Source organism: Nerophis ophidion, linkage group LG10, assembly GCF_033978795.1.
Source record: "Nerophis ophidion isolate RoL-2023_Sa linkage group LG10, RoL_Noph_v1.0, whole genome shotgun sequence".
Taxonomy (NCBI): domain Eukaryota; kingdom Metazoa; phylum Chordata; class Actinopteri; order Syngnathiformes; family Syngnathidae; genus Nerophis; species Nerophis ophidion.
Window position 1 is genome coordinate 46,391,464 of NC_084620.1, and position 27,858 is coordinate 46,419,321.

The 27,858-nt window shown below is 40.1% G+C and overlaps 1 protein-coding gene across 1 annotated transcript in view; it reads left to right on the forward strand.

Annotated features, from left to right (window-relative positions):
• pde5ab (phosphodiesterase 5A, cGMP-specific, b) overlaps positions 1–27,858 on the forward strand; it is a 126,943-nt gene that overhangs the window by 38,395 nt on the left and 60,690 nt on the right. Inside the window, exons 7-10 of the mRNA XM_061913926.1 lie at positions 6,145–6,285; positions 23,665–23,732; positions 27,597–27,702; positions 27,776–27,854. Coding sequence (XP_061769910.1) covers positions 6,145–6,285; positions 23,665–23,732; positions 27,597–27,702; positions 27,776–27,854 — 394 coding nt within the window. The remainder of the gene's footprint in view (positions 1–6,144; positions 6,286–23,664; positions 23,733–27,596; positions 27,703–27,775; positions 27,855–27,858) is intronic.

Here is a 27,858-nt window from a genome sequence, read left to right on the forward strand (position 1 = left end):
GAGCTAACTGTTTTAATGACATTCAGACTTTACTTCAATCAATAACAGAGCGTCTTTTCATTCGGAAACAACAAAACCGTGCGAACGGAACTCTCTAATAACTAAAGTTCCTTGGGTGAATAATGTAAACTCACTACACCGGTTTGTTTTAGCGCTTTCATGGCGAGTTTACTGACCGATATAAGTTAGAACTTTACACTACTTTATATTAGAAATAGCAACACAGAGGATTAATGTCCCATAATAAGAAGACAGAGGAAAAGAAGAAGCTTATCGACTACTGTGTCTCCACGAACTCCAAATGCGGACGCACGCAATTTTTCAGAACTTATGCAGATCCCAAATACAGATCAGCAGGCACCTTAAGGTGAGAAAAGTTGTTTTTGAATAACATTGCGAAACAAAACGCCAGATAATATGTCTTACCTTATACACACACCATAATACTACTTAACGTTGAAACACATCAAGCGGCGCAGCCTACTCTTGTCTCATGTTTGACTGCCATATACTGGTCACACTTATCATTTCACCATGTACCAAATAAAATTGCTTCAAGGTGGGTAAGCTCAACTAAACTTATTCCTGGGTTATAAGACGCACTGTCGAGTTTTGAGAAAAAAAATACGATTTTAAGTGTGCATTATAGTCCGGAAAATGCGGTTTAGAAATAGGATCGCATCTTATCGGTGTTGGTTTTTTCCTCCGCCCGGATTTTGGCGCACGAGTGATGACCTCATCAAGGTGCGACGTGCTGCACCAGCAACAATCTTGTTTGCTCAATATGTCTGAAGTAGCATTGATTTCTAAGTTTCGCCTTCGAATTTTAAACATGCGATTTGATTCTGTTTATGTTTATAAGGGAGAATACCAAAATATTAGGGCTGTCAAGGTTAACGCAATAATTATGCGTTATTTAGATCAGTGGTTCTCAACCTTTTTTCAGTGATGTACCCCCTGTGAACAATTTTTTAATTAAAGTACCCCCTAATCAGAGCAGAGCATTTTTGGTTGGAAAAAAAAGAGATAAAGAAGTAAAATACAGCACTATGTCATCACTTTCTGATTTATTAAATTCTATATAACAGTGCAAAATATTGCTCATTTGTAGTGGTCTTTCTTGAACTATTTGGAAAAAAGATATAAAAATCACTAAAAACTTGTTGAAAAATAAACAAGTGATTCAATTATAAACAAAGATTTCTACACATAGAAGTAATCATCAACTTAAAGTGCCCTCTTTGGGGATTGTAATAGAGATCCATCTGGATTCATCAACTTAAATCTAAACATTTCCTCACAAAAAAAGAAATCTTTAACATCAATATTTATGGAACAAGTCCACAAAAAATCTAGCTGTCACCACATGAATATTGCATTGTTGCATTTATTTTCACAGTTTATGAACTTACATTCATATATTGTTGAAGTATTATTCAATAAATATATTTATAACAGATTTTTGAATTGTTGCTATTTTCATACTTGCCAACCTTGAGACCTCCGATTTCGGGAGGTGGGGTGGGGGTGGGAGGTGGCTGGGGCGTGGTTTGGGCGGGGGGCGTGGTTAAGAGGGGACGAGTATAATTCACCAACTCAAGTATTTCATATATATATATATATCTATATATATATATATATATATATATATATATAGATATATATATATACATGTATGAAATATTTGACTTTCAATGAATTCTAGCTATATATATTTATTTTATTATATATATATATAATATATATATATATATATATATATATATATATATATACATATAAATAAAATATATAGTTGAATTTCCGGCGGCACCTATAAAATACACAGTAATAAAAACACAGTTGTTCTACTAACTGTACTGTGCTTGCTGGTTATTAAAAAAAACAACAACAACACTTACCTTTCACTATTTGAGTAACATTTGTTCTGCCATTTGCATACTGGCGAGAGTCACTTGCCGTCAGGTGCACAACACCACGTAAATCGTTGGCCAATCAAAAAGCAACCCCATAACGCTATAGCCAACATTCACCAGGAGATGGCAACAGACAACATAGAATCACTCTATTACAGACGGCGTCGCCATGGCTGTAACTTCCTCGTTCTTCTGCTTCGTCTCCTTGTGTGTGCAGTTTTTAATTAAAATCCGTAGATGTTGTAACGTGATTGGGCAGGCAAGCTGTTTATATAACAGGAAAGCGGACGTGAAAACAGGCTGTACCCACTCATGTCCACATAGAGCTGGAGGGGTCGTGAATTTTGGGAGATTTCCGTGAGAAAATTTCTTCCGGAGGTTTTCGGGAGAGGCGCTGAATTTCGGGACTCTCCCGGAAAATCCTGGGAGGGTTAGCAAGTATGGCTATTTTTAGAATATTTTTGAAAAATCTCACGTACCCCTTGGCATACCTTCAAGTACCCCCAGTGGTACGCCTACCCCCATTTGAGAACCACTGATCTAGAAGTTCCTTTAACGGCGCCAATATTTTGGACGTGTGTTTGCGGGTTGACTCCCTTTTGACCCTTGAGCCGAAAAATGTAATTGCGTCTAGTTTCTGTTGAGCGACAAGCGGGAAAATAGCGAGCAGAAATGCACCAAAAGATTACATTGTGGAAATATCTGGTCGTTGTTCTCCCTATGTCATCTTCGGTCGCTGCGAGACGACATCATTGAAGAAAACGCCTGCTGTCGCGCTTGCATCCAGAGAGGCGGAGCTTCACTTCCGTGTTTAGATTACAGTGGAGTGCATTGATAACATCAAATGTAAACTGTTACTCTAACTGCTTCAGTAAGATGTGGTAAAAGATCCACATAAAGGAAGGACCGAGGCAGGAAGTATTTACAATCCTGGATTCTTGTCGTCCTCAAATCGTGTCAAGAGGCCCGACTTCACAATAAAAGCGCTACGCGTCACAATCGCTACAGTAACAAAACGAAAAAGGTATTTCATTACGATCATGCTTTGAATGCCAAATATGTTTTGTAAGGTAATCTGTGATATTTCTACCTGCATAAACATCAGTTGAGGGGGACATTTTGTGGCAAATTTAAATAAGGAGTTTATTGTTTTCCGGGCTGTCAATCTTTGGGCAATATTTGATTGAATTCGATTAGTCATTGAGACGTATTGAGACCAGAATACATTCCACACAAGATCATATTTTATCTTTCGATACAAATTCTTTGAAATCTTACAAAAAAGGTTATTTTGGACAAAAGTTGCAACTCTCGACTGACTAATCATATAATGCAAAAATAATAATAATTTTTTTAAAAAGTGCAATTTCAGGGAATAAAAGCTTAAGAATGACATTTTTATGTTTTTCAGAAGTCTAAATCGTATCGTTTAACAGAAACAAATTTGTAATATTACCAAAAAAAGTTATTTATTTTGCAGTTAACGGATTGAAACTAATCAAAGTACCGTATTTTAAGGACTATAAGGCGCACCTAAAATCCTTTTAATGTACGGACTAATTTTGGTTGTGCTTACCAACCTCAAAGCTATATTATTTGGTACGTGGTGAAATGATAAGTGTGACCAGTAGATGGCAGTCACACATAAGAGATACGTGTGGACTGCAATACGACTCAAGTAAACAACAGCAAAATGTTATATGTTCCATTGAAAATAAAGAACGTTACACACGGCGCTCAAAAATCCATCACCATGTTTTAGTACGACTTCGGTAAGCTATGAAGCCGCAGTCATTCACATTGACATCCCACTGGGTTGTGAGTTTTTCCTTGCCCTTACGTGGGCTCTGAACCGAGGACGTCGTTGGGGCTTGTGCAGCCCTTTGAGACCCTTGTGATTTAGGGCTATAAATAAACATTGATTGATTAGTTCTTGGAGGCAACAATACAATTAAGAATACATTCATTCAAAATGAATTTTTTTTCAATAACATTGGGTGCCAGTTCTATGATGAACTACATTCCTCCATAAAATGGACAAACAGCTCTGTGAAATGTCCATATTACTGAGAAGAAATATAACGATCATACATCAATAATATAATTTGCTGGACACGAAAGATTAAAAAAAAATAGATATAAATAAATGTTTTCCTTTTTTTAATTGATTAAGAATTCTTACAAATATGAATAGCAATTCATTCATTTTTTTGACACCCTTAATTCTTTTAAATCATGCTCTGATTAATAGGCCTTAATTACAGAATATTTATCCGGCTGAATATAACAATTTAATAATCAATAGAATTTTTTCACGCAACACGTAACGTACAGAATATCAGAGGCATTTATTCAAGAAAAGATCTCACGGTTTATTTTACCAAACATCTTTGACAATCAAACCATGATCAATCCACATTTAGTTTTATTGATGTGTGAAACTGGTATTTAAACCTCCTCCTCTGAATGCTGGTGATCCTACAGCGGGATTACAAATTCTGTATTTCTACAAACTACAAATTCTGGACTGCCGGTCTGCTTTTTTAAAAATGTGTGTGTGGAGGTTGCCCCCCAGTGGGTTCTCCAGACCACTAATCACCGAGATGAGAGCCCAGGTTTTAGGGTTTAATGCTGGTTTATGTTCAGCACAAGGTCTGTGTCACTGTCACTCTGGCTCCAACTCTCCTCCAGCTCTAACTCCTACTCCACCCCGTCTCTCATCTCATCTTCTGCTTATAACAGAGCGACGGGTGATTAGATAACCAGGCCCAGGTGGGCCATCTACGCACCTGTCGCTGATTTCCAGGCCTGTCCTGGCACACCCTGCTTCGCTGCAGGCCCACAGGCCACGCCCCCCTCCACACGTGTTTATGTCTATTTTGTGTTGACCTGTTTAAAAAACAGACATTTCTTTAAAACTAACCAATTGTCCAGTCAGTCTCGGTATAAAAAAAACTGAACATTGTCTATCTAGAGTACACAATAATGATGGAAAAGTACATTTATCTGCAATTAATTGCTGTTCAGTTTGAGTTAACTGTAAACAAAATGTGATTAATCGAGAATAAATATTTTAATCTCTTGACAGCGCTATGGAATAATGATAAGAAAACTGTCAGGCTTGCCCCTGACAGTTTGGTTGTGTTTTAGTTTTGTGTGTGTGTAGTATTTCCTGTCTCTAGTTCCTGCCAGCACTCTTATTTTGGTTCAGTTTCCTGTTTGTCTCCCTGAGTGCTGTGTCCCCTCAGCTGCGGCTGATTGGCACCTGGCCACACCTGGTATCAATCAGCCCGCTCCTATTTAGACCTCTTTTCTCCTCCAGTCAGAGCTGGATTATTCTGTCAGGGTTAGTTGGTGACGAACCTCAAGATGCAGGCATCGAGTAAGAAAACAAAACCGAACAAAAGGGTACAAAGAAAAGGCGCACACGAGGCGGATAACAAACTTGGCTATGAACAAACAAACTGGAAGCAGGGAACAAAAGACAGTAAGCTACAAACAAATACCTAATTTAGCTTACCGCTACACTGCATTGACACGACCAGTAGGAACGACAAGTAGAAATTATATTGACACGACACCACATGACAATAATCCAGCACTGACTGGAGGAGAAAACAGGTCTAAATAGTTCCTGGCTGATTGACACCAGGTGTGGCCTGGTGCCAATCAGCCACAGCTGAGGGTACACAGCACTCAGGGAGACAAACAGGAAACAGAACTAAAGACAGAAAACAAAGACAAATGCAGAGGAAAAACTAAGACATGGCCAAACTGTCAGGGACAAGCCTGACAAAAACAAATTCCTTCAATACTTCTAAAGGAAGTCAGAAGTCAGTCACACACAGCGTTTATGACAAAAAGCTATCGCCTGTAGTGGAAAAAAATATTGAATTAATTTTGTTTTGCTATTATGTTCATCTTTCAAAATTATTTAGTTACATTCTTATTTTTGCATTTATTAAAACAAAATTGTTGTTTTATCTGTGATGAGGTGGCGACTTGTCCAGGGAGTACCCCGCCTTCCGCCCGAATGCAGCTGAGATAGACTCCAGCACCCCCTGTCGCCTTAAAAGGGACAAGCGGTAGAAAATGGATGGATGTTATTTCATGTCATCATGTTTTTACTCCATTTTGGTAGTGGGAAAATGTCAAGTGGTGTTGGCAAAAATGGTAATACTGTCAAAGAGTTGCCATCTAATGAGAAGTTGTTCAATGTTTTGTTCAGGTTCTGTTGGAGTTGGCCAGTCTTCTGTTCGAGGAGCAACAGAGTGTGGAGGTTCTCCTCAGGAAGTTTGCAGGAACCATCCTGTCCTTCATCATGGCTCAAGCCTGTACTGTCTTCATTGCTGACAATGACTCCGCTCAGGTTAGCACGCACACTATAAGACTAACAGTTGCACGTGTTACATAACACAGTGTTTTTCAACCACTGTGCCGCGGCACACTACTGTGCCGTGACGTACGGTCTGGTGTGCTGTGTGAGATTATGTAATTTCACTTTATTGGGTTAAAAATATTTTTTGCACACAAGTAATTATAATATGTAAATAATGTGCTTTGAGTGGCTGTGCTGTCTAGAGCTCGGCAGAGTAACCGTGTAATACTCTTCCATATCAGTAGGTGGCAGCAGGTAGCTAATTGCTTTGTAGATGTCGGAAACACGTTGTGTTGTGATCACAATATGCAGACGACAGCCGGAGGCAGCGTGCAGGTGCTAGGTATCTCATGCTTAAACCAAAAATAAACATAAAGTGAGTGCCGCTAAGAAGTCAAGTGAAGTATATTTATATAGCGCTTTTCTCTAGTGACTCAAAGCGCTTTTACATAGTGAAACCCAATATCTAAGTAATACTTAAACCAGTGTGTGTGGCACTGGGAGCAGGTGGGTAAAGTGTCTTGCCCAAGGACACAACGATAGTGACTATGGCGGAAGTAGGATTCGAACCTGGAACCCTCAAGTTGCTGGCACGGCCACTCTACCAACCGAGCTATACCACAGAAAAAGGCATTGAAGCTAAGGCATGGCTATGCAAAACGAAACTAAAACTGAACTGACTGCAAATTAAACAAAACACAAAATGCTGGACGACAGCAAAGACTTACAGCGTGTGGAGCAGAGACGGCGTCCGCAATGTCTATCCTTGCATGACACGACAATCAACAATGTCCCCACATAGAAGGAAAGTGTCCGCACAACTTAAATAGTCTGGATTGCGAAAACAAAAGCAAGTGCGGGGAATAGCGCTCAAGGAAGACGTGAAACGGCAACAGGAAAATACCAACAAAACAGGAAAAACAAAACAAAATTGGAGCGCAAGATAATGACTTAAACACTACACACAGGAAAACAGCAAAAAACTCAAAATAAGTCTTGGCGGGATGTGACAGGTGGTGACAGTACACCTACTTTGAGACAAGCTATACTGATGCATGCTTGGTTATGCCTTAAATGTATATCCGACAATTGCAAGAACACATTTTACTGTCAATATCGGCTGCTGAGTTTAATTTTTTTAGGTTTTATGCTAGTGGTGTGCTTCAGGATTTTTTGAATGAAAAAAATGTGCCTTGGCTCAAAAAAGGTTGAAAAACACAGACATAACACACAACAGTACCTTGGGATAGGAGTTTAATTGATTCTGTGATGCAGCTTGTACCTTAAAAAAAATGTGTATTGCAAAACAGCAGGGAGCTGGCTCCCCCAAAACACCATCATTTTACCAAGTAACATCCATCCATCCGAAGTCGGGTCACGGGGGCAGCAGCCTAAGCAGAAAAGCCCAGACTTCCCTCTCCCCAGCCACTTTGTCTAGCACCTCCCAAGGCGTTCTCTGGCAAGCCAAGAGACATAGTCTCTCCAACGTATTCTGGGTCTTCCCCGTGGCCTCCTACCGGTTGGACGAGACCTAAACACTTCTCCAGGGAGGTATCCGGGGGGCATCCTGACCAGATGGTCTAACCACCTCATCTGGCTCTTCTCGATGTGAAGGAGAAGCGGCTGTACTTTGAGCTCCTCCTAGATGACAGAGCTTCTCACCCTATCACTAAGGGAGAGCCCCGCCAGCCGACAGAGGAAACTCATTTTGGCCGCTTTTACCCGTGATCCTGTCCTTTGGGTCACAACCAAAGGTGAGGATGGGAACGTAGATCGACCGGTAAATTGAGAGCTTTGCCTTCCGGCTCAGCTCCTTCTTCACCACGATGAATCGATGCAGGGTCTGCATCACTGCAGACGTTGCACCGATCCGCCTGTCGATTTCACGACCCATTCTTCCCTCACTCGGAAACAAGACTCCGAGGTACTTGAACTCCTCCACTCCTACCCGACCCGGAGATGGCACTCCAACCTTTTCCGGGTGAGAACCATGGACTCGGACTACGAGGTACTAATTCTCATTCCAGTCGCTTCACACTCTGCTGCGAACCGACCCAGTGAGAGCTGAAGATCCCGGCTAGATGAAGCCATCAGGACCACATCATCTGCAAAAAGCAGAGACCTAATCCCGCGGCCACCAAACCGGAACCCCTCAACGCCTTGACTGCGCCTAGAAATTCTGTCCATAAAAGTTATGAACAGAATCGGTGACAAAGGGCAGCCTTGGCGTAGTCCAACCCTCACTGGAAACTTGTCTGACTTACTGCCGGCAATGCGGACCAAGCTCTGACACTGATCGTACAGGGAGCGGACCGCCACATTAAGAGAGTCCGATACCCAATACTCTCTGACCACTCTCCACAGGACTTCCCGAGGGACACGGTCGAATACCTTCTCCAAGTCCTCAAAGCACATGTAGACTGGTTGGGCAAACTCCCATGCACCCTCAAGAACCCTGCCGATCCAGTGAAGGCTGAAGATCCTGGCCAGATGAAGCCAGCAGGACCACATTGTTTGCAAAAAGCAGAGACCTAATCCTGCAGTCACCAAACCGAACAGAATTGGTGACAAAGGCCAGCCCTGGTGGTGTCAAACTTTCACTGGAAACTGATCCGACTTAATGACGACAATGCGGACTAATCATACAGGGAGCGGTCCGCAACAATCAGATGGTCCGATTCCCCATACTCTCTGAGCACAACCCCACTGGACTTCTCAAGGGACACGGTCAAAGTCCTTCTCCAAGTCCACCAAGCACATGTAGATTGGTTGGTCAAACTCCAATACACACTCAAGAACCTGGCTGAAAATATAGAGCTCCAGAACGAAAACCACACTGTTCTTACTGAGTCTGAGGTTCGACTATCCAACGTAGCCTCCTTTCCTGTACACCTGAAATGACCTTACTGGGAAGACTGAGGAGTGTGATCCCACGATAGTTAGTTCCCCTTCCTAAAGAGATGAACCCTCACCCCAGTCTGCCAACGAAGAGGCATCGTCCCCGATGTATACGCAAGGCTGCAGAGCCTTGTCAGCCAAGACAGCCCTACAACATTCAGAGCCTTAAGGAACTGCGGGGGGATCTCATCCACTCCTGGGACCTTGCCAGGGAGGAGCTTTTTAACTACCTCGGCAACCTCAGCCCCAAAAATGGGACAGCCCACCACAGATTCCCCAGGTACTGCTTCCTCAGAGGAAGACCTGTAGATAGGATTAAGGAGCTATTCCTTAATCCCGGTATTCCCTCCACCGATCCACAGCGTCCTGAGTTGAGAGCAGCAGCACAACATCCCCACCATACATGGTGTTGACAGTACACTGCTTCCCCCTCCTGAGGCGGTGGATGGTAGTCCAGAATTGCTTCGAAGCCGATCGGAAGTCGTTTTCCATGGCTTCCCCGAACTCCTGCCATGTCTGAGTTTTTGTCTGTGAGAGTGCCAAAGCCGCTCGTGGCTTGGCCTGTCTCCGGGGTCCCATGAGCCAAAAGGACCCGATAGGACGCCTTCGTCAGTTTGACGGCATCCCTCCAGCGGGTTCTGAGATTACCGCCACAACAAACGCCAACCACTTTGTGACCACAGCGCCGATTGGCCGCTTCGACAATAGAGGTACGGAACATGGTCCCCTCGGACTAAATATCCAGTGCCTCCGTCGTGACATGTTCTTCCGGAGGTAGGAATTGAAACTCTCTCTGACAGGAGACACTGCTGGACGTTCCCAGCAGACCCTCAAAATGCGTGTGGGCGTGCCAGGTCTGACCGGCATCCTTTCCCATCATCGGAGCCAACTCACCACCAGGTGGTGATCGGTAGAAATCTCTGCCCCTCTCTTCACCTAAGTGTCCAAAACATGAGGCCGCAAATCTAATGACACAACTACAAAGTCGATCATCGAACTGCAGCCAAGGGCGTCCTGATGCCAAGTGCACATATGAACACCCTTATGTTTGGACATGGTGTTTGTTTTAAACAATCTGTGACAAGCACTAAAAGTCCAATAACAAAACACCACTCGGATTCAGATCCGGGCAACCGTTTTTTACCAATCCTGCCTCTCCAGGCTTTTCTATGATCGTTGAAGTCACCCAGAAGAACGAGGGAATCACCTGAGGAAGCACTCTCCAGTACTTGCTCAAGGGAATCCAATAAGGGTGGGTATTCTGAACTGCTGTTTGGTGCGTAAGCACAAACAACAGTCCGAACCCGTCCACCGGAGGGAGTCTTCCCTCTCGTCCACCGGGTTGAACTCCAACGTACAGGCTCCGTGCTGAGGGTCAACAAGAATTGCCACCCCAATCCGTCGCCTCTCACTGCGTGCAACGCCAGAATGGAAGAGAGTCCAACCCCTCTCGAGAGGACTGGTTCCCGAGCCCTGGCTGTGGAAGCAGCACCTGAGCTAAATTGAGTTTGACACCCTGGTTTTAAAAAAGTCATATCACGTTGCCAAGGCGAGTTGAGGCAGCAGGGGAAAATGTTAGGCACCGACTGCCGTGTCTAAAGTGAAATAGGGAAACAGAAGAAGCCAAAATTCTTGATGGTAAAAACATCAGGAAGTGGGCAAATACTGAAGATGACATCATCTGGACTACAAGGAAATAAAAGATCCAGATCACAAAGATTGAACTTGAACAATAACAACTCTACAATAATGACAAAGACTATGCCAGTGAAGTTGGCACGTTGTGTAAATGGTAAATAAAAACTGAATACAATGATTTGCGAATGCTTTTCAACTTATATTCAATTGAATAGACTGCAAAGACAAGATATTTAATGTTCAAACTGAAAAACATATTTTTTTCAAATAATCATTCACTTAGAATGTAATAGCAGCAACACATTGCAAAAAACTTAGGACAGGGGCATTTTTACCACTGTGTTACATGGCCTTTCCTTTTAACAACACTCAGTAAACGTTTGGGAACTGAGGAAAGCAATTTTTGAAGCGTTTCAGGTGGAATTCTTTCCCATTCTTGCTTGATGTACAGCTTAAGTTGTTCAACAGTCCGTTGTGGTATTTTTAGCTTCATATTGCACCACACATTTCCAATAGGAGACAGGTCTGGACTAAAGGCAGACCAGTCTAGTACCTGCATTCTTTTACTATGAAGACACACCGATGTAACATGTGGCTTGGCATTGTCTTGCTGAAATAAGCAGGGGCGTCCATGATAACATTGCTTGGATGGCAACCTAATTTGCACCAAAACTTGTATGCACCTTTCAGCATTAATGAGGCCTTGACAAATGTGTAAGTTACCCATGGCTTGGTCACTAATACACCCCCATACCATCACAGATGCTGGCTTTTGAACTTTGCACCTATAACAATCCGGATGGTTCTTTTTCCTCTTTGGTCCGGAGGACAAAGCGTCCGCAGTTTCCAAAAACAATTTGAAATGTGGACTCGCCAAACCACAGAACACTTTTCCACTTGAAAGTAGTCCTTCTTAGAAGAGCTCGGGCCCAGCGAAGCCGGCGGCGCTTCTGGGTGTTGTTGATAAATGTATTTTGCTTTGCATAGTAGAGTTTTAACTTGCACTTACAGATGTAGCGACAAACTTTAGTTACTGACAGTGTATTTCGGAATTGTTCCTGAGCCCATGTTGTGATATCCTTTACACACTGATGTTGCTTTTTTATGCAGTACCGCCTGAGGGATCGAAGGTCACTCAATTGGCATTCAATGTTGGTTTTTGGCGTTTCTCCAGATTCTCTGAACCATTTAATGATAATATAGACCTTAGATGGTGAAATCTGTAAATTCCTTGCAATAGCTCGTTGAGAAATGTTATTCTTTAACTGTTGGACAATTTGCTCACACATTTGTTCACAGAGTGGTGACCCTCGCTCCATCCTTGTTTGTGAATGACTGAGTATTTCATGGAAGCTGCTTTTATACCAAATCATGGCATCCACCTGTTACCAATTAGCCTGTTCACCTTTGGGATGTTCCAAACAAGTGTTTTATGAGCATTCCTCAACTTTCTCAGTCTTTTTTGCCATTTGTGCCAGCTTTTTTGAAACATGTTGCAGGCATCAAATTCCAAATGAGCTAATATTTGCAAAAAATGACAAAGTTGTTCAGTTTTAACGTTAACTATCTTGTCTTTGCAGTCTATTCAATTGAATATAGGTTGAAAGGGATTTGCAAATTATTGTATATTTTTTATTTACCTTTGACACAACGTACCAAATTTCCTGGTTTTGGGGTTTGTACGTTACATTCAATAAGTTATTCATCTATAGCCAGGAATTCATTAAGGTAAAAGCGGTACGAATAAATACACACTTTTCTTTTTTCTGCTCCTTTTTGAACATTTTTAATTGTGATAAGGTAAAACCATGTCTAAGTGTACGTCTGAAACAAATAAATCATAATAGAAAATAATCATTGTATTAGAAAAAAGTAATTGGCTGCAAAATTCTTCCTGTTATAAGATTTAAAAAAAGCATACAATCATCTGAGAAAAAAAAAATCTTCATTTAAACATTTTTGGGAAGAAAAATGTTGCAATGTTTACCAGCCAAAAGTTAGAATTTTACGGCGTTAAATAGTTTAGTTTTCACTAAATCGTAATATTAAGAGAAAATGTTTTTCTTTAAAGGGGGAACATTATCACATTTTCAAAAGGGTTAAAAACTATAAAAATCAGTTCCCAGTGGCTTGTTGTATTTTTTGAAGTTTTTTTCAAAATGTTACCGGTCCCCGAATATCCCTAAATAAAGCTTTAAAGTACCTTATTTTCTCATACAGTGCTGCCAATGTAAACAAACAATGGGAATACCACAGCAAGATATAGTGTCATTAGCTCGGATTCAGACTCGGATTTCAGCACCTTAAGATTACGCATGTATTGAAACAGATGGTTGGAGTATGAAAGTATTGAAGAAGAAACTGAAGCTATTGAGCGAATAGCTATTGACGCTATTCATAGCCATAGCATGGCCGAATAGCTGCGTTAGCATCGCCGGTAAAATATGTGGACCAAATGATCAGGACTTTTGCATTTTGTTATAATGGAGCAACTTAAATCCGTCGATTGGTAAGTGTTTTTTTCGCATTAAATGTGGGTGGAAGGAAACATAATATAGTTGCAAATACACCTGCAGGTTATCCATACATCTCTGTGCCATGTCTGCTTCAGCACTGCCGGTAAATAGCATGTTAGCATCGATTAGCTGGCAGTCACGGCGCGACCAAATATGTCTGATTAGCACATAAGTCAACAACAAAACTCACCTTTGTGATTTCGTATCGTTGCAAATGCATCTGCAGGTTATCCATACATCTCTGTGTCATGTCTGTCATCGCCGGTCAAATGTGAAGACACTACAGCACATTCAATGGGGGTCTGGCGGCAGACACTTTCGCATCTTCGGTGCAACTTGAATCCCTCCCTGTTAGTGTTGTTACACCCTCCGACAACACACCGACGAGGCATGATGTCTCCAAGGTTCCAAAAAATAGTCGAAAAAACGGAAAATAACAGAGTTGAGACCCAATGTTTGCAATGTGTAGAAAATGAAAATGGCGGGTGTATTACCTCGGTGACGTCACGTTCTGACGTCATCGCCACCAGAGCAATAAACAGAAAGGCGTTTAATTCGCCAAATTTCACCCATTTAGAGTTCGGAAATCGGTTAAAAAAAAAAAAAGGTATTTTTTCTGCACCATCAAGGTATATATTGACGCTTACAGTTTTGCCGGTCCGAGAAAAATAAATGATTGGTATTTATTGTAACAGGTTATTGTATGTGTTTGATTCCACTTGTTCCAACAAGGCTTTATGCGAGTGCTCAATAGCGCCCTCTCGGAAATGGGCTATAAATAGGCTGGACTGGGATTACAGCCCTCAGTTCAGTACGGCAATGATTAAGGTGAGTTGGGGAGTGCTGCTCAGATTCAAATAAATAGCCAAATAGATGAGGTAATTCCTGGAGGAATTGAGTGTGGATGCTTCAATGCTGAAGTTGAACTGAAATGCTGACAGAATGTAGTATGAATATAAGAACATTTTGAATGTTGGAACGGTTTGATTGTTGAAATAATTTGAATTTCCAGAAAAATTGGTTTGGAACTTGGGAAAGTCTTAGTTTGATGAGTGGAGTGTGTTGATGTTGGAATAGTGTGAATAGGTTGAAAAATGTGGGAGTTGTAGAAGTTAAAAAAATGGACAATTCACTTTGAATGGGGAAAATGTCCCTGAAAACTGGGAATTCTTGGAAATCCAGGATTTTTTTTTTTTAACTCGTTGAAGGAAAGGGTGTGTCCAACTATCGTGGGATCACACTCCTCAGCCTTCCCGGTAAGGTTTATTCAGGTGTACTAGAGAGGAGGCTACGCCGCATAGTCGAACCTCGGATTCAGCAGGAACATTGCGGTTTTCGTCCTGGTCGTGGAACTGAGGACCAGCTCTAAACTCTCTGCAGGGTTCGTGAGGGCGCATGGGAGTTTGCCCAACCAGTCTACATGTGCTTTGTGGACTTGGAGAAGGCATTCGACCGTGTCCCTCGGGAAATCCTGTGGGGAGTGTTCAGAGAGTACGGGGTATCGGACTGTCTTATTGTGGCGGTCCGCTCCCTGTATGATCAGTTTCAGAGCTTGGTCCGCATTGCTGGCAGTACATCGGACACGTTTCCAGTGAGGGTTGGACTCCGCCAAGGCTGCCCTTTGTCACCGATTCTGTTCATAACTTTTATGGACAGAATTTCTATCCGCAGTTAAGGCATTGAGGGGATCCGGTTTTGTGGCCGCGGGGTTAGGTCTCTGCTTTTTGCAGATGATGTGGTCCTGATGGCTTCATCTGGCCGGGATCTTCAGCTCTCACTGGATCGGTTCGCAGCCGAGTGTGAAGCGACCGGAATGAGAATCAGCACCTCCAAGTCCGAGTCCATAGTTCTCTCTTGGAAAAGGGTGGAGCGCCATCTCAGGGTTGGGGAGGAGACCCTGCCCTAAGTGGAGAAGTTCAAGTGCCTACGAGTCTTGTTCACGAGTGGGGGAAGAGTGGATCGTGAGATCGACAGGCGGATTGGTGCGGCGTCCTCAGTAATGCGGACGTTGTATCGATCCGTTGTGGTGAAGAAGGAGCTGAGCCGGAAGGCAAAGCTCTCAATTTACCAGTCGATCTACAATCCCATTCTCACCTATGGTCATGAGCTTTGGGTCATGACCGAAAGGATAAGATCACGGGTACAAGCGGCCGAAATGAGTTTCCTCCGCCGTGTGGAGGGGCTCTCCCTTAGAGATAGGGTGAGAAGCTATGCTATCCGGGAGGAACTCAAAGTAAAGCCGCTGCTCTTTCACATCGAGAAGAGTCAGATGAGGTGGTTCGGGCATCTGGTCAGGATGCCATCTGAACGCCTCCCGAGGGAGGTGTTTAGGGCACGTCCAACCAGTAGGAGGCCACGGGGAAGACCCAGGACACGTTGGGAAGACTATGTCTCCCGGCTGGCCTGGGAATGCCTCGGGATCCCCCTGGAAGAGCTGGACGAAGTGGCTGGGGAGAGGGAAGTTTGGGGTTCCCTGCTTAGGCTGCTGCCCCCGCAATCCGACCTCGGATAAGCGGAAGAAGATGGATGGATGGATGGAGGGATGAAGGAAAGCACACAATTTTGAACAGGCTGAATATTTTGGAGTTGGAACTGTTTGAATCGGATACAAAAATGTGTGAATTGTGGAACTTAATTTCAACGGGAATTTCGGGAAAAGCGAGAAGTTTTTTGAAATATGTTTAAAGACTTGAATGTTCTGGAGGAGTTGAAATGGTTGGCGTTAAAATTTTTCAAATCGGTCGAGAAATGTTTTAATTAAGAAACAGTATTAAAGAATTCCCGGAATTTGGGGAAAACCGGGAACTTTATTTTACTTATTGAAGGAAAGCACACAATTTTGAACAGGCTGAATATTTTGGAGTTGGAACGGTTTGGATCGGATGAAAAATGTGTGAGTTGTGGAACTTTGAAAAATGTCCCATTCATTTCAATGGAAATTTCATGGAAATTTAGGAATTTCTGGAAAAGCGGGATTTTTCAAGACTTGAATTTTCTCAATTAGATGGTTGGTGATGGGATTTTTCAAATCGGTCGAGAAATGTTGAAGTAGTAACATTTTTAATTGAGAAACAGTATTAAGTAATTCCAGGAATCTCGGGAAAACTGGGAATTTTTCCAGTTAAAAAAAACAACGTTGTTTATTGTCCTGATTAAGAGGAATGTCTTGACGGTGGACTGGCTGGAGTGGATTGAAAAATGTGGAAGGAGTAGTCGCCAGAAAAAAAGAGTCAATAAAGGGTTTGAAAAGCGGGAATTCTGGGAATTCCTGGAATTCCTGGAATTTTTTTAAATTTGGAAAATAGATAGTTTGAATCTGCAGGATGAGTGGAATTGGTTGAAGGTGGACTGGTTTGAATAGGTTGAAAAATGTGGAAATGGTGAAAGTTTGAAAAATGGCCAATCATTTCGAATGGGGAAAATGTCCCTGAAAACTGGTCATTCTTGGAAATCCAGTATGTTTTTTAACTTGTTGAAGGAAAGCATACAGTTTTGAACAGGTTAAATATTTTGGAGTTGGAAAGGTTTGAATCAGATGAAAAATGTGGGAATCGTGGAACTTTGAAAAATGTCCTATTCTTTTCAATGGGAATTTCATGGAATTTTCGGGTTAAGCTGTATTTTTGGGGAAAATGTTAAAAGACTTGAATTTTCTCAATGAGTTGGTGATGGGATTTTTCAAATCGGTCGAGAAATGTTGAAGTAGTAACATTTTTAATTGAGAAACAGTATTAAGTAATTCCAGGAATCTCGGGAAAACTGGGAATTTTTCCAGTTAAAAAAAACAACGTTGTTTATTGTCCTGATTAAGAGGAATGTCTTGACGGTGGACTGGCTGGAGTGGATTGAAAAATGTGGAAGGAGTAGTCGCCAGAAAAAAAGAGTCAATAAAGGGTTTGAAAAGCGGGAATTCTGGGAATTCCTGGAATTCCTGGAATTTTTTTAAATTTGGAAAATAGATAGTTTGAATCTGCAGGATGAGTGGAATTGGTTGAAGGTGGACTGGTTTGAATAGGTTGAAAAATGTGGAAATGGTGAAAGTTTGAAAAATGGCCAATCATTTCGAATGGGGAAAATGTCCCTGAAAACTGGTCATTCTTGGAAATCCAGTATGTTTTTTAACTTGTTGAAGGAAAGCATACAGTTTTGAACAGGTTAAATATTTTGGAGTTGGAAAGGTTTGAATCAGATGAAAAATGTGGGAATCGTGGAACTTTGAAAAATGTCCTATTCTTTTCAATGGGAATTTCATGGAATTTTCGGGTTAAGCTGTATTTTTGGGGAAAATGTTAAAAGACTTGAATTTTCTCAATGAGTTGGTGTTGGGAGTTTTCAAATTGGTAGTAACATTTTTAATTGAGAAATGGTATTAATGAATTCCAATAATTTTGGGAAAACCGGGAATTTTTCCTGTTCAATTAAGATTAAGAAGAATGTTTTGACGGTGGAACGATTGAAGTGGGTTGAAGTGAGTAGTCAACAGAAAAAAGTGTCGAAAAGGGTTTGGAAAGAACAGGAATTGTGGGAATTCCTGCATTTTTTTTTATTTGGAAAATTGATAGTTTGGAGGTCCAGGATGAGTGGAGTATGTAGAGGGTGGAATGGTTTGAATCGGTTGAAAAAGGTGGAAATGTTGGAAGTTTGAAAAATGTCCCATTCATTTCAATGAGAATTTCTTGGAAATTTGGGAATTTCGGGAAAAGCGTGATTTTTTTAGAAAAAGTTTACAAGACTTGAATGTTTTCTTGAATGGTTGGTGTTGGGATTTTTCAATTTGGTCAAGAAATGTTGAAGTAGTAAATTTTTTATTTGAAAAATGGTATTAAGGAATTTCGGGAAAACCGTGAATTTTTCCAGTAAAAAAAATAAAACGTCATTTTTTTATCCTGATTAAGAGGAATGTTTTGACGGTAGAACGGTTGAAAGTGGGTTTAAAAATATTGGAATTCCCGGAATTTTTTTTTTAACTATAAAAAATTATAGTTTGATTATCCAGGATGAGTGGAATGTGTTGATGGTGTAATAGTTTGAATAGGTTGAAAAATGTGGGAATTGTGGGAGTTTAAAAAAATGGACAATTAATTTTGAATGAGGAAAATTTCCCTGAAAACTAGGAATTCTTGGAAATCCGGTATTTGTTTTAAATTGGTGAAGTGAAGCACACAATTTTTAACAAGCTGAATATTTTGGAGTTGGAACGGTTTGAATCGCATGAAAAATCTTGAAATTGTGTAACTTTTAAAAATCTCCCATTTATTTAATTCGGAATTTCATGGGAATTTCGGGAACAGCCGTAATTTTTTTAGAAAATGTTAAAAGACTTGAATGTTTTGAATGCGTTGAAAGGGTTGGTTATATAATTTTTCTAATCTAATTTTTCAAATTCAAATTCCAGGGATTTCGGGAAAACCAGGATTTTTTCCAGTTCAAAAAACAACTTAGTTTTTTGTCCTGATTAAGAGAATGTTTTGGCGGTGGAACGGTTGAAGTGGGTTGAAAAATGTGGAAGGAGTAGTCTCCAGAAAAAGGAATCAAAAAATGGTTTGAAAAATGGGAATTCTGGGAATTCTTGGAATTTTTTTGAACTTGGAAAATTGATAGTTTGAATGTCTAAGATGAGTGGAATTGGTTGAAGGTGGACTGCTTTGAATAGGTTGAAAAATATGGAAATAAATGATAAATGGGTTGTACTTGTATAGCGCTTTTCTACCTTCAAGGTACTCAAAGCGCTTTGACACTACTTCCACATTTACCCATTCACACACACATTCACACACTGATGGAGGGAGCTGCCATGCAAGGCGCCAACCAGCACCCATCAGGAGCAAGGGTGAAGTGTCTTGCTCAGGACACAACGGACGTGACGAGGTTGGTACTAGGTGGGATTTGAACCAGTGACCCTCGGGTTGCGCACGGCCACTCTCCCACTGCGCCACGCCGTCCCAAAATGTCCCATTCATTTCAATGGGAATTTCATCGAAATTTGGGAATTTCGGGGAAAACGGGATTTTCTGGGAAAATATTAAAAGACTTGAATGTTTTCTTGAATGGTTGGTGTTGTGATTTTTTAAATCGGTCGAATTATGTTGAACTACTAACATTTTTAATTGGGAAATGGTATTAAGAAATTTTGGGAATTTTGGCAAAATCAGAAATTTTTCCGGTAAAAAAAACAACTTTGTGTTTTTTATCCTGATTAAGAGGAATGTCTTGACGGTGGAACAGTTAAAGTGGGTTGACGTGGGCTGAAAAATGTGGAATTCCCGGAATTTTTTTTAACTAGGAACAATTATAGTTTGATTGTCCAGGATGAGTGGAATGTGTTGATGGTGGTATAGGTCGAAAAATGTGGGAATTGTGGAAGTTTAAAAAATGGACAATTCATTTTGAATGGGGAAAATGTCCCTGTAAAATAAGAATTCTTGGAAATCCGGGAATTTTTTTTAATTGTAGAAGGGAAGCACACAATTTTTAACAGGCAAAATATTTTTGAGTTAGTTTTTTGTGAAAATTGTGGGTAGTAGTCAACAGAAAAAAGGGTCAAAAAGGGTTTAGAAAGAACGGGAATTCTGGGAATTCCTGGAATTTTTTTTTATTTGGAAATGTGATAGTTTGGAGGTCCAGGATGAGTGGAGTATGTAGAAGGTGGAACGGTTTGAATCGGTTTACAAAGGTGGAAATGTTGGAATTTTGAAAAATGTCCCATTCATTTCAATGGGAATTTTGTGGAAATTTGGGAATTTCGGGAAAAGCAGTATTTTTGGGGAAAATATTAAAAGACTTAAATGTTCTGAATGAGTTTAGATGGTGTTGGGATTTTTCAAATCGGTGAAGAAATGTTGAATTAGTAACATTTTTAATTTAAAAACAGTATTAAGGAATTCCACGTATTTTGGAAAAACCGGGAATTTTTCCAGTTCAAAAAACAACTTAGTTGTTTGTCCTGATTAAGAGAAATGTTTTGATGGTGGAACGGTTGAAGTGGGTTGAAAAATGTGGAAGGAGTAGTCGCCAGAAAAGGAGTCAAAAAAGGGTTTGAAAAAAAGGGAATTCTGGGAATTCCTGGGAAAATGATAATTTGAATGTTACAGGAAGAGTGGAATATTTTGAAGGTGGAATGGTTTGAATTTGTTGAAAAATGTGGAAATGGTGGAGCTTTGAAAAATGTCCCTTGCATTTCAATGGGAATTTCACGGATTTCCAGGAATTTCGGGAAAACCGGGAACCGGTTGAAGTGTTTTAAAAATTGTGGAAGGAGTAGTCACGACAAAAAAGGGTGGAAATAGGGTTTGAATAAACAGGAATTCTGGGAATTCCCGTAATTTTTTTGAACTTGGAGAAATGATAGTTTGAATGTGCTTGATAAGTAAAATATGTTGAAGGTGGAATGGTTTGAATCAGTAGAAAAATGTCTATTTTGTAGTTGGAACGGTTTGAATTGAATGAAAAATGGATGAATTGTCGAACTTTGAAAAATGTCCCATTCATGGAAATATGGGAATTTCGGGAAAAGCGGGAATTTTTTGAAAAAAATTAAAAAACTTCAATGTTCTGAATGAGTTGGTGTTGGCATTTTTCAAATTGGTCGAGAAACGTTGAAGTAGTAACATGTTGAATTAAGAAATGGTATTAAGGAATTCCAAGAATTTCAGGAAAACTGGGAATTTTCCATTCAAAAAACACCTTTCTTTTGTCCTGATTAAGAGGAATGTTTGGATGGTGGAACGGTTGAAATGCCTTGAAACATGTGTAAGGAGTCATCGCCAGAAAAAGGCTGGAAATAGAGCGTTGGAAAAACAGGAATTCTGAAAAATCCTGTGATTTTTTTTGGAACTTGGCAAAAAGATAGTTTGAATTTCCAGAATGGTGGAGTGTGTTGAAGGTGGAATGGTTTGAATATGTTGAAAAATGTGGAAATGGTGAACGTTTGACACAGGGCCAATTAATTTTGGATGATGAAAACCTGGAATTCTGGGAAATCTGGAATTTTTTTATGGAATTAGTCAAGGGAAAGTTCGCGATTCCCAAATAGGTTAAACAGTTTGAAATTCGAACAGTTTGAATTAGATGGAAAATGTGGACTCTGGAGAAGTAAAAAATAGAAAATAGATTTAGCTTCGATGCTAACATGATGTACTATTTTCCACAGTGTCATAAATAGCTTTACTTATATTGACCGCTGCCCATTCCATTCCACATCTGGAAGTAAGAGAAGAAACAAACAATTTCTAGTCATGTTGTCGTTATGATAAAATATACATTTAATGATAGCTAACGCTAACTAGCCAAATCGCTAATATTAGCGAACAACACTCAAACGTGTTACGTACATACCTAGTTACGTAATTACGTTCTAGGAGTATTGTATGAAGTTGTCTGTGTATTCTTTGGGTCAAAAGTGCGGTTTTATAACATACCCTGATGCAGGGGTCACCAATGTGGTGCCCGCGGGCACCAGGTAGCCCGTAAGGACCAGATGAGTCGCCCACTGGCCTGTTCTAAAAATAGCTCAAATAGCAGCACTTACCAGTGAGCTGCCTCTATTTTTAAATTGTTTTTATTTACTAGCAAGCTGGTCTCGCTTTGCTCGACATTTTGAATTCTAAGAGCGACAAAACTCAAGTAGAATTTGAAAATCCAAGAAAAATATTTTAAAGACTTGGTCTTCACTTGTTTAAGTAAATTCATTAATTTTTTCACTTTGCTTCTTATAACTTTCAGAAAGACAATTTTAGAGAAAAAATACAACCTTAAATATGATTTTAGGATTTTTTAACACATATACCTTTTTATCTTTTACATTCCTTCCATAGCACGGTTGGTAGAGTAGCCGTGCCAGCAACTTGAGGGTTGCAGGTTCGATTCCCGCGTCCGCCATCCAAGTCACTGCCGTTATGCCCTTGGGCAAGACACTTTACCCACCTGCTCCCAGTGCCACCCACACTGGTTTGAATGTAACTTAGATATTGGGTTTCACTATGTAAAGCGCTTTGAGTCACTAGAGAAAAGCGCTATATATATATATATATATATATATATATGTATATATATATATATATACACACACATATATATATATATATATATATATATATATATATATATATATATATATATATATATATATATATATGTATATATATATATATGTATATGTATATATAATTTATTTTTTCCCCCCTCTTCTTTCCTGACAATTTAAATCAATGTTCAAGTAAATTTATTTTTTTTATTGTAAAGAATAATAAATACATTTTAATTTAATTCTTCATTTTAGCTTCTGTTTTTTCGACAAAGAATATTTGTGAAATATTTCTTCAAACTTATTATGATTAAAATAAAAAAAAAATATTCTGGCAAATCTAGAAAATCTGTAGAATCAAATTTAAATCCTATTTCAAAGTCTTTTGAATTTCTTTTAAAATTTTTGTTCTGGAAAATCTAGAAGAAATACTGATTTGTGTTTGTTAGAAATATAGCTTGGTCCAATTTGTTATATATTCTAACAAAGTGCAGATTGGATTTTAACCTATTTAAAAAATGTCATCAAAATTCTAAAATTAATCTTAATCAGGAAAAATTACTAATGATGTTCCATAAATTTTTTTTTTTTAATTTTTTCAAAAAGACTCGAATTAGCTAGTTTTTCTCTTCTTTTTTTTCGGTTGAATTTTGAATTTTAAAAAATCAAAATTGAAGATAAACTATGTTTCAAAATGTAATTTTCATTTTTTCCTGTTTTCTCCTCTTTTAAACCGTTCAATTAAGTGTTTTTTCCATCATTTATTCTCTATAAAAAAACATCCGTAAAAGGAAAAACAATGTACGACGGAATGACAGACAGAAATACCCATTTTTTAAAAATATATATAGATTTATTTATTAAAGGTAAATTGAGCAAATTGGCTACTTCTGGCAATTGTATCAAACTGGTAGCCCTTCGCATTAATCAGTACCCAAGAAGTAGCTCTTGGTTTCAAAAGGGTTGGTGACCCCTGCCCTAATGTTTCCGTTGGAAGTATGGCGACACGTGATGTATTTTTAGGACGTTCGTGTCCTCGGAGGAACCAGAACCGTTGGCAGTAACATCCCTCTCAGCCTTGTCTAAACATTGTCTCCTTGAACTACTCTTTTTTTTATGACTGAAACATTTGTTTATCTTTAACATCCTCTTAAAAGTTGGGAAAGGGATCTCTTTTGTGGCAGGTCATAAGTGCACTTTGAAACAAAACATGCCCTCAAAAGGACTGCAGATTGCTCAAAGACGAAGTGGAATGTTCTAAAAATGTTTTTTTTTTTTTTTTCTTCCCCGTTGCAGAACCCTTTTTCCAGCGTCTTTCACATGGACTACGAGGAGCTAGGTCAAGTTCTTAATGCTCCCAAAAGGTAGGACGAAACCTTGAGGGCAAAGCTTTATTCATTCTGATGTTGTTTACGAGACTGGAAATCTCAGTGCTGTTTCTTTCATCTAGTCGTAATAACAGGGTGAAAAAGTTACATTGCCAAAATACAAACGGATATACAAACCCCCCAAACCAGTGAAGTTGGCACGTTGTGTAAACGGTACATAAAAACAGAATTCAATGATTTGCAAATACTTTTTAAGCTGGCACAAGTGGGAAAAAAGACTGATAAAGTTGACGAAGTTGACGAAGGCTTCACGGTGGCAGAGGGGTTAGTGCGTCTGCCTCACAATACGAAGTTCCTGCAGTCCTGGGTTCAAATCCAGGCTCGGAATCTTTCTGTGTGGAGTTTGCATGTTCTCCCCGTGAATGCGTGGGTTCCCTCCGGGTACTCCGGCTTCCTCCCACTTCCAAAGACATGCACCTGGGGATAGGTTGATTGGCAACACTAAAATTGGCCCTAGTGTGTGAATGTGAGTGTGAATGTTGTCTGTCTATCTGTGTTGGCCTTGCGATGAGGTGGCGACTTGTCCAGGGTGTACCCCGCCTTCCGCCCGATTGTAGCTGAGATAGGCGCCAGCGCCCCCCGCGACCCCGAAAGGGAATAAGCGGTAGAAAATGGATGGATGGAAAGTTGACGAATGCTCATCAAACACTTATTTGGAACATCCCGCAGGTGAACAGGCTAATTGGGACCTGGTGGGTGCCATGATTGGGTATAAAACCAGCTTCCATGAAATGAAATGTTCAGTCATTTACAAACAAGGACGGGGCGAAGGTCACCACTTTGTGAACAAATGCGTAAGCAGTTTGTGGAACAGTTTAAGAACAATTCTTAACGAGCTATTGCAAGGAATTAAGGGATTTCCCCATGTATGGTCCGTAATATCATCAAAAGGTTCAGAGAATTTGGAGAAATCACTGCATGTAAGCGATGAGATTACGGACCTTCGATCCCTCAGGCATTACTGCATCAAAAATAGACATCGGTGTGTAAAGGATATCATCACCACATGGGCTCAGGAACACTTCAGAAAACCACTGTCAGTAACTACAGTTGGTTGCTACATCTGTAAGTGCAAGTTAAAACTCTACTATGCAAAGCCAAAGCCATTTATCAACAATACCCAGAAAGGCCGCTGGGCCTGAGCTCATCTAAGATGGACAAATGCAAAGTGGTCTGAAAAGTCAAGATTTCAAATTGTTTCTGGAAGCTGTGGACGTCGTGTTCTCCAGACCAAAGAGGAAAAGAACCATCCGGACTGTTATAGGTGCAAAGTTCAAAAGCCAGCATCTGTGATGGTATGGGGGTGTATAAGTGCCCAAGGCATGGGGCACCATAAATGCTGAAAGGTACATACAGGTTTTTTCATGGACGCCCCTGTTTATTTCAAGACAAAGCCAAGCCACGTGTTACAACAGCGTGGCTTTGTCGTAAAAGAGTGCGGGTACAAGACTGGCCTGCCGGTAGTCCAGACCTGTCCCCCATTGAAAATGTGAGGCGCATTATGAAGCCTAAAATACCACAACGGAGACCTGGACTGTTGAACAACTTGAGCTGTACATCAAGCAAGAATGGGAAATAATTCCATCTGAAAAGCTTAAAAAATTGGTCTCCTCAGTTCCCAAACGTTTACTCAGTGTTGTTAAAAGGAAAGGCCATGTAACACAGTGGTAAAAATGCCCCTGTGACAACTTATTTGCAATGTGTGGCTGCTATTAAATTCTAACTTAAGGATTATTTGCAACAACAACAAAAAATTTCTCAGTTCGAACTTTAAGTATCTTGTCTTTGAAGTCTATTCAATTGAATATAAGTTGAAAAGGATTTGCAAATCATTGTATTCTGTTTTTATTTACTATTTACACAACGTGCCAACTTCACTGGTTTTGGGTTTTGTAATAAGGACGCGTCTTTACATTTAATTTATATATTGAATTCATGTATTTATTTGAATCTAATGCATTAATTTTCAAAAAGTCATAATATGAAAAAATATGTACTGTCATGTTTTGTGACAAGCCAGTATTACGATGAAAAATGTATTATTAAATGTAAATTATTAATTAAAATATGTTTTAAATGAATAATAGTACAAACCCCGTTTCCATATGAGTTGTGAAATTGTGTTAGATGTAAATATAAACTGAATACAATGATTTTCAAGTACTTTTCAACCCATATTTAATTGAATGCACAACAAAGACAAGATATTTGATGTTCAAACTCATAAACTTTATTATTTTTTTTGCAAATAATAATTAACTTAGAATTTCATGGCTGCAACACGTGCCAAAGTAGTTGGGAAAGGGCATGTTCACCACTGTGTTACATCACCTTTTCTTTTAACAACACTCAATAAACCTTTGGGAACTGAGGAAACTAATTGTTGAAGCTTTGAAAGTGGAATTCTTTCCCATTCTTGTTTTATGTAGAGCTTCAGTCGTTCAACAGTCCAGGGTCTCCGCTGTCGTATTTTACGCTTCATAATGCGCCACAAATCTTCCATTAGTAGACAGGTTTGGACTGCATGCGGGCCAGGAAAGTAGCCGTACTCTTTTTTTACGAAGCCACGTTGTTGTAACACGTGCTGAATGTGTCTTGGCATTGTCTTGCTGAAATAAGCAGGAGCGTCCATGAAAAAGATGGTGCTTAGATGGCAGCATATGTTGTTCCAAAACCTGTATGTACCTTTCAGCATTAATGGTGCCTTCACAGATGTGTAAGTTACCCATGCCTTGGGCACTAATGCACCCCCATACCATCACGGATGCTGGCCTTTGAACTTTGCGTCGATAACAGTCTGGATGGTTCGCTTCCCCTTTGGTCCAGATGACACGATGTCGAATATTTCCAAAAACAATTTGAAATGTGGACTCGTCCGACCACGGAACACTTTTCCACTTTGCATCAGTCCATCTTAGATGATGTCAGGCCCAGAGAAGCCAGCGGCGTTTCTGGATGTTGTTGATAAATGGCTTTCGTTTTGCATAGTAGAGCTTTAACTTGCACTTACAGATGTAGCGACAAACTGTATTTAGTGACAGTGGTTTTCTGAAGTGTTCCAGAGCCCATGTGGTGGTATCCTTTAGCGATTGATGTCGGTTTTTGATACAGTGCCGTCCGAGGGATTGAAGGTCACGGTCATTCAATGTTGGTTTCCGGCCATGCCGCTTACTTGGAGTGATTTCTCCAGATTCTCTGAACCTTTTGATGATATTATGGACTGTAAATGTTGAAATCCCTACATTTCTTGCAATTGCACTTTGAGAAACGTTGTTCTTAAACTGTTTGACTATTTGCTCACGCAGTTGTGGACAAAGGGGTGTACCTCGCCCCATCCTTTCTTGTGAAAGACTTAGCTTTTTTTTGGAAGCTGTTTTTATACCCAATCATGGCACCCACCTGTTCCCAATTAGCCTGCACACCTGTGGGATGTACCGAATAAGTGTTTGATGAGCATTCCTCAACTTTGTCAATATTTATTGCCACCTTTCCCAACTTCTTTGTCACGTGTTGCTGGTATCAAATTCTAAAGTTAATGATTATTTGCAAAAAAAAAAATTATCATTTTGAACATCAAATATGTTGTCTTTGTAGCATATTCAACTGAATATGGGTTGAAAAGGATTTGCAAATCATTGTATTCTGTTTGTATTTACATCGAACACAATTTCCCAAATAATATGGAAACAGGGTTTGTATATGTTTCCAAGAACTTTGAATACAAAATCCACAGACGACAAAGACCTTCCTACACATTTTACGCAACCCTTACATGTGAACATTGAGAATATTCTGAGTAAAAAATTGATCTCCAGTGTTGTTTTTGTTTCGCCGCATTAGAGAGTGCGTGAACCAGACCAACTACATGTACGCTCAGTACGTGAAAAACACCATGCAGCCTCTCAACATCCCCGACGTGGCCAAAGACCAACGCTTCCCCCCGACGGTACGTGTCTTCATTTTTCCCACGTTACCTTTGGTTCCCGACAGCAACAGGTTCCGTTTTTCGTTTTTCCAAGGACGAACATCAGTCAGGCCAACCCACCAAAAGTTTGCTATGCACACCGATCAAAAACGGCAAAAAAAACAAGGTCATAGGTAG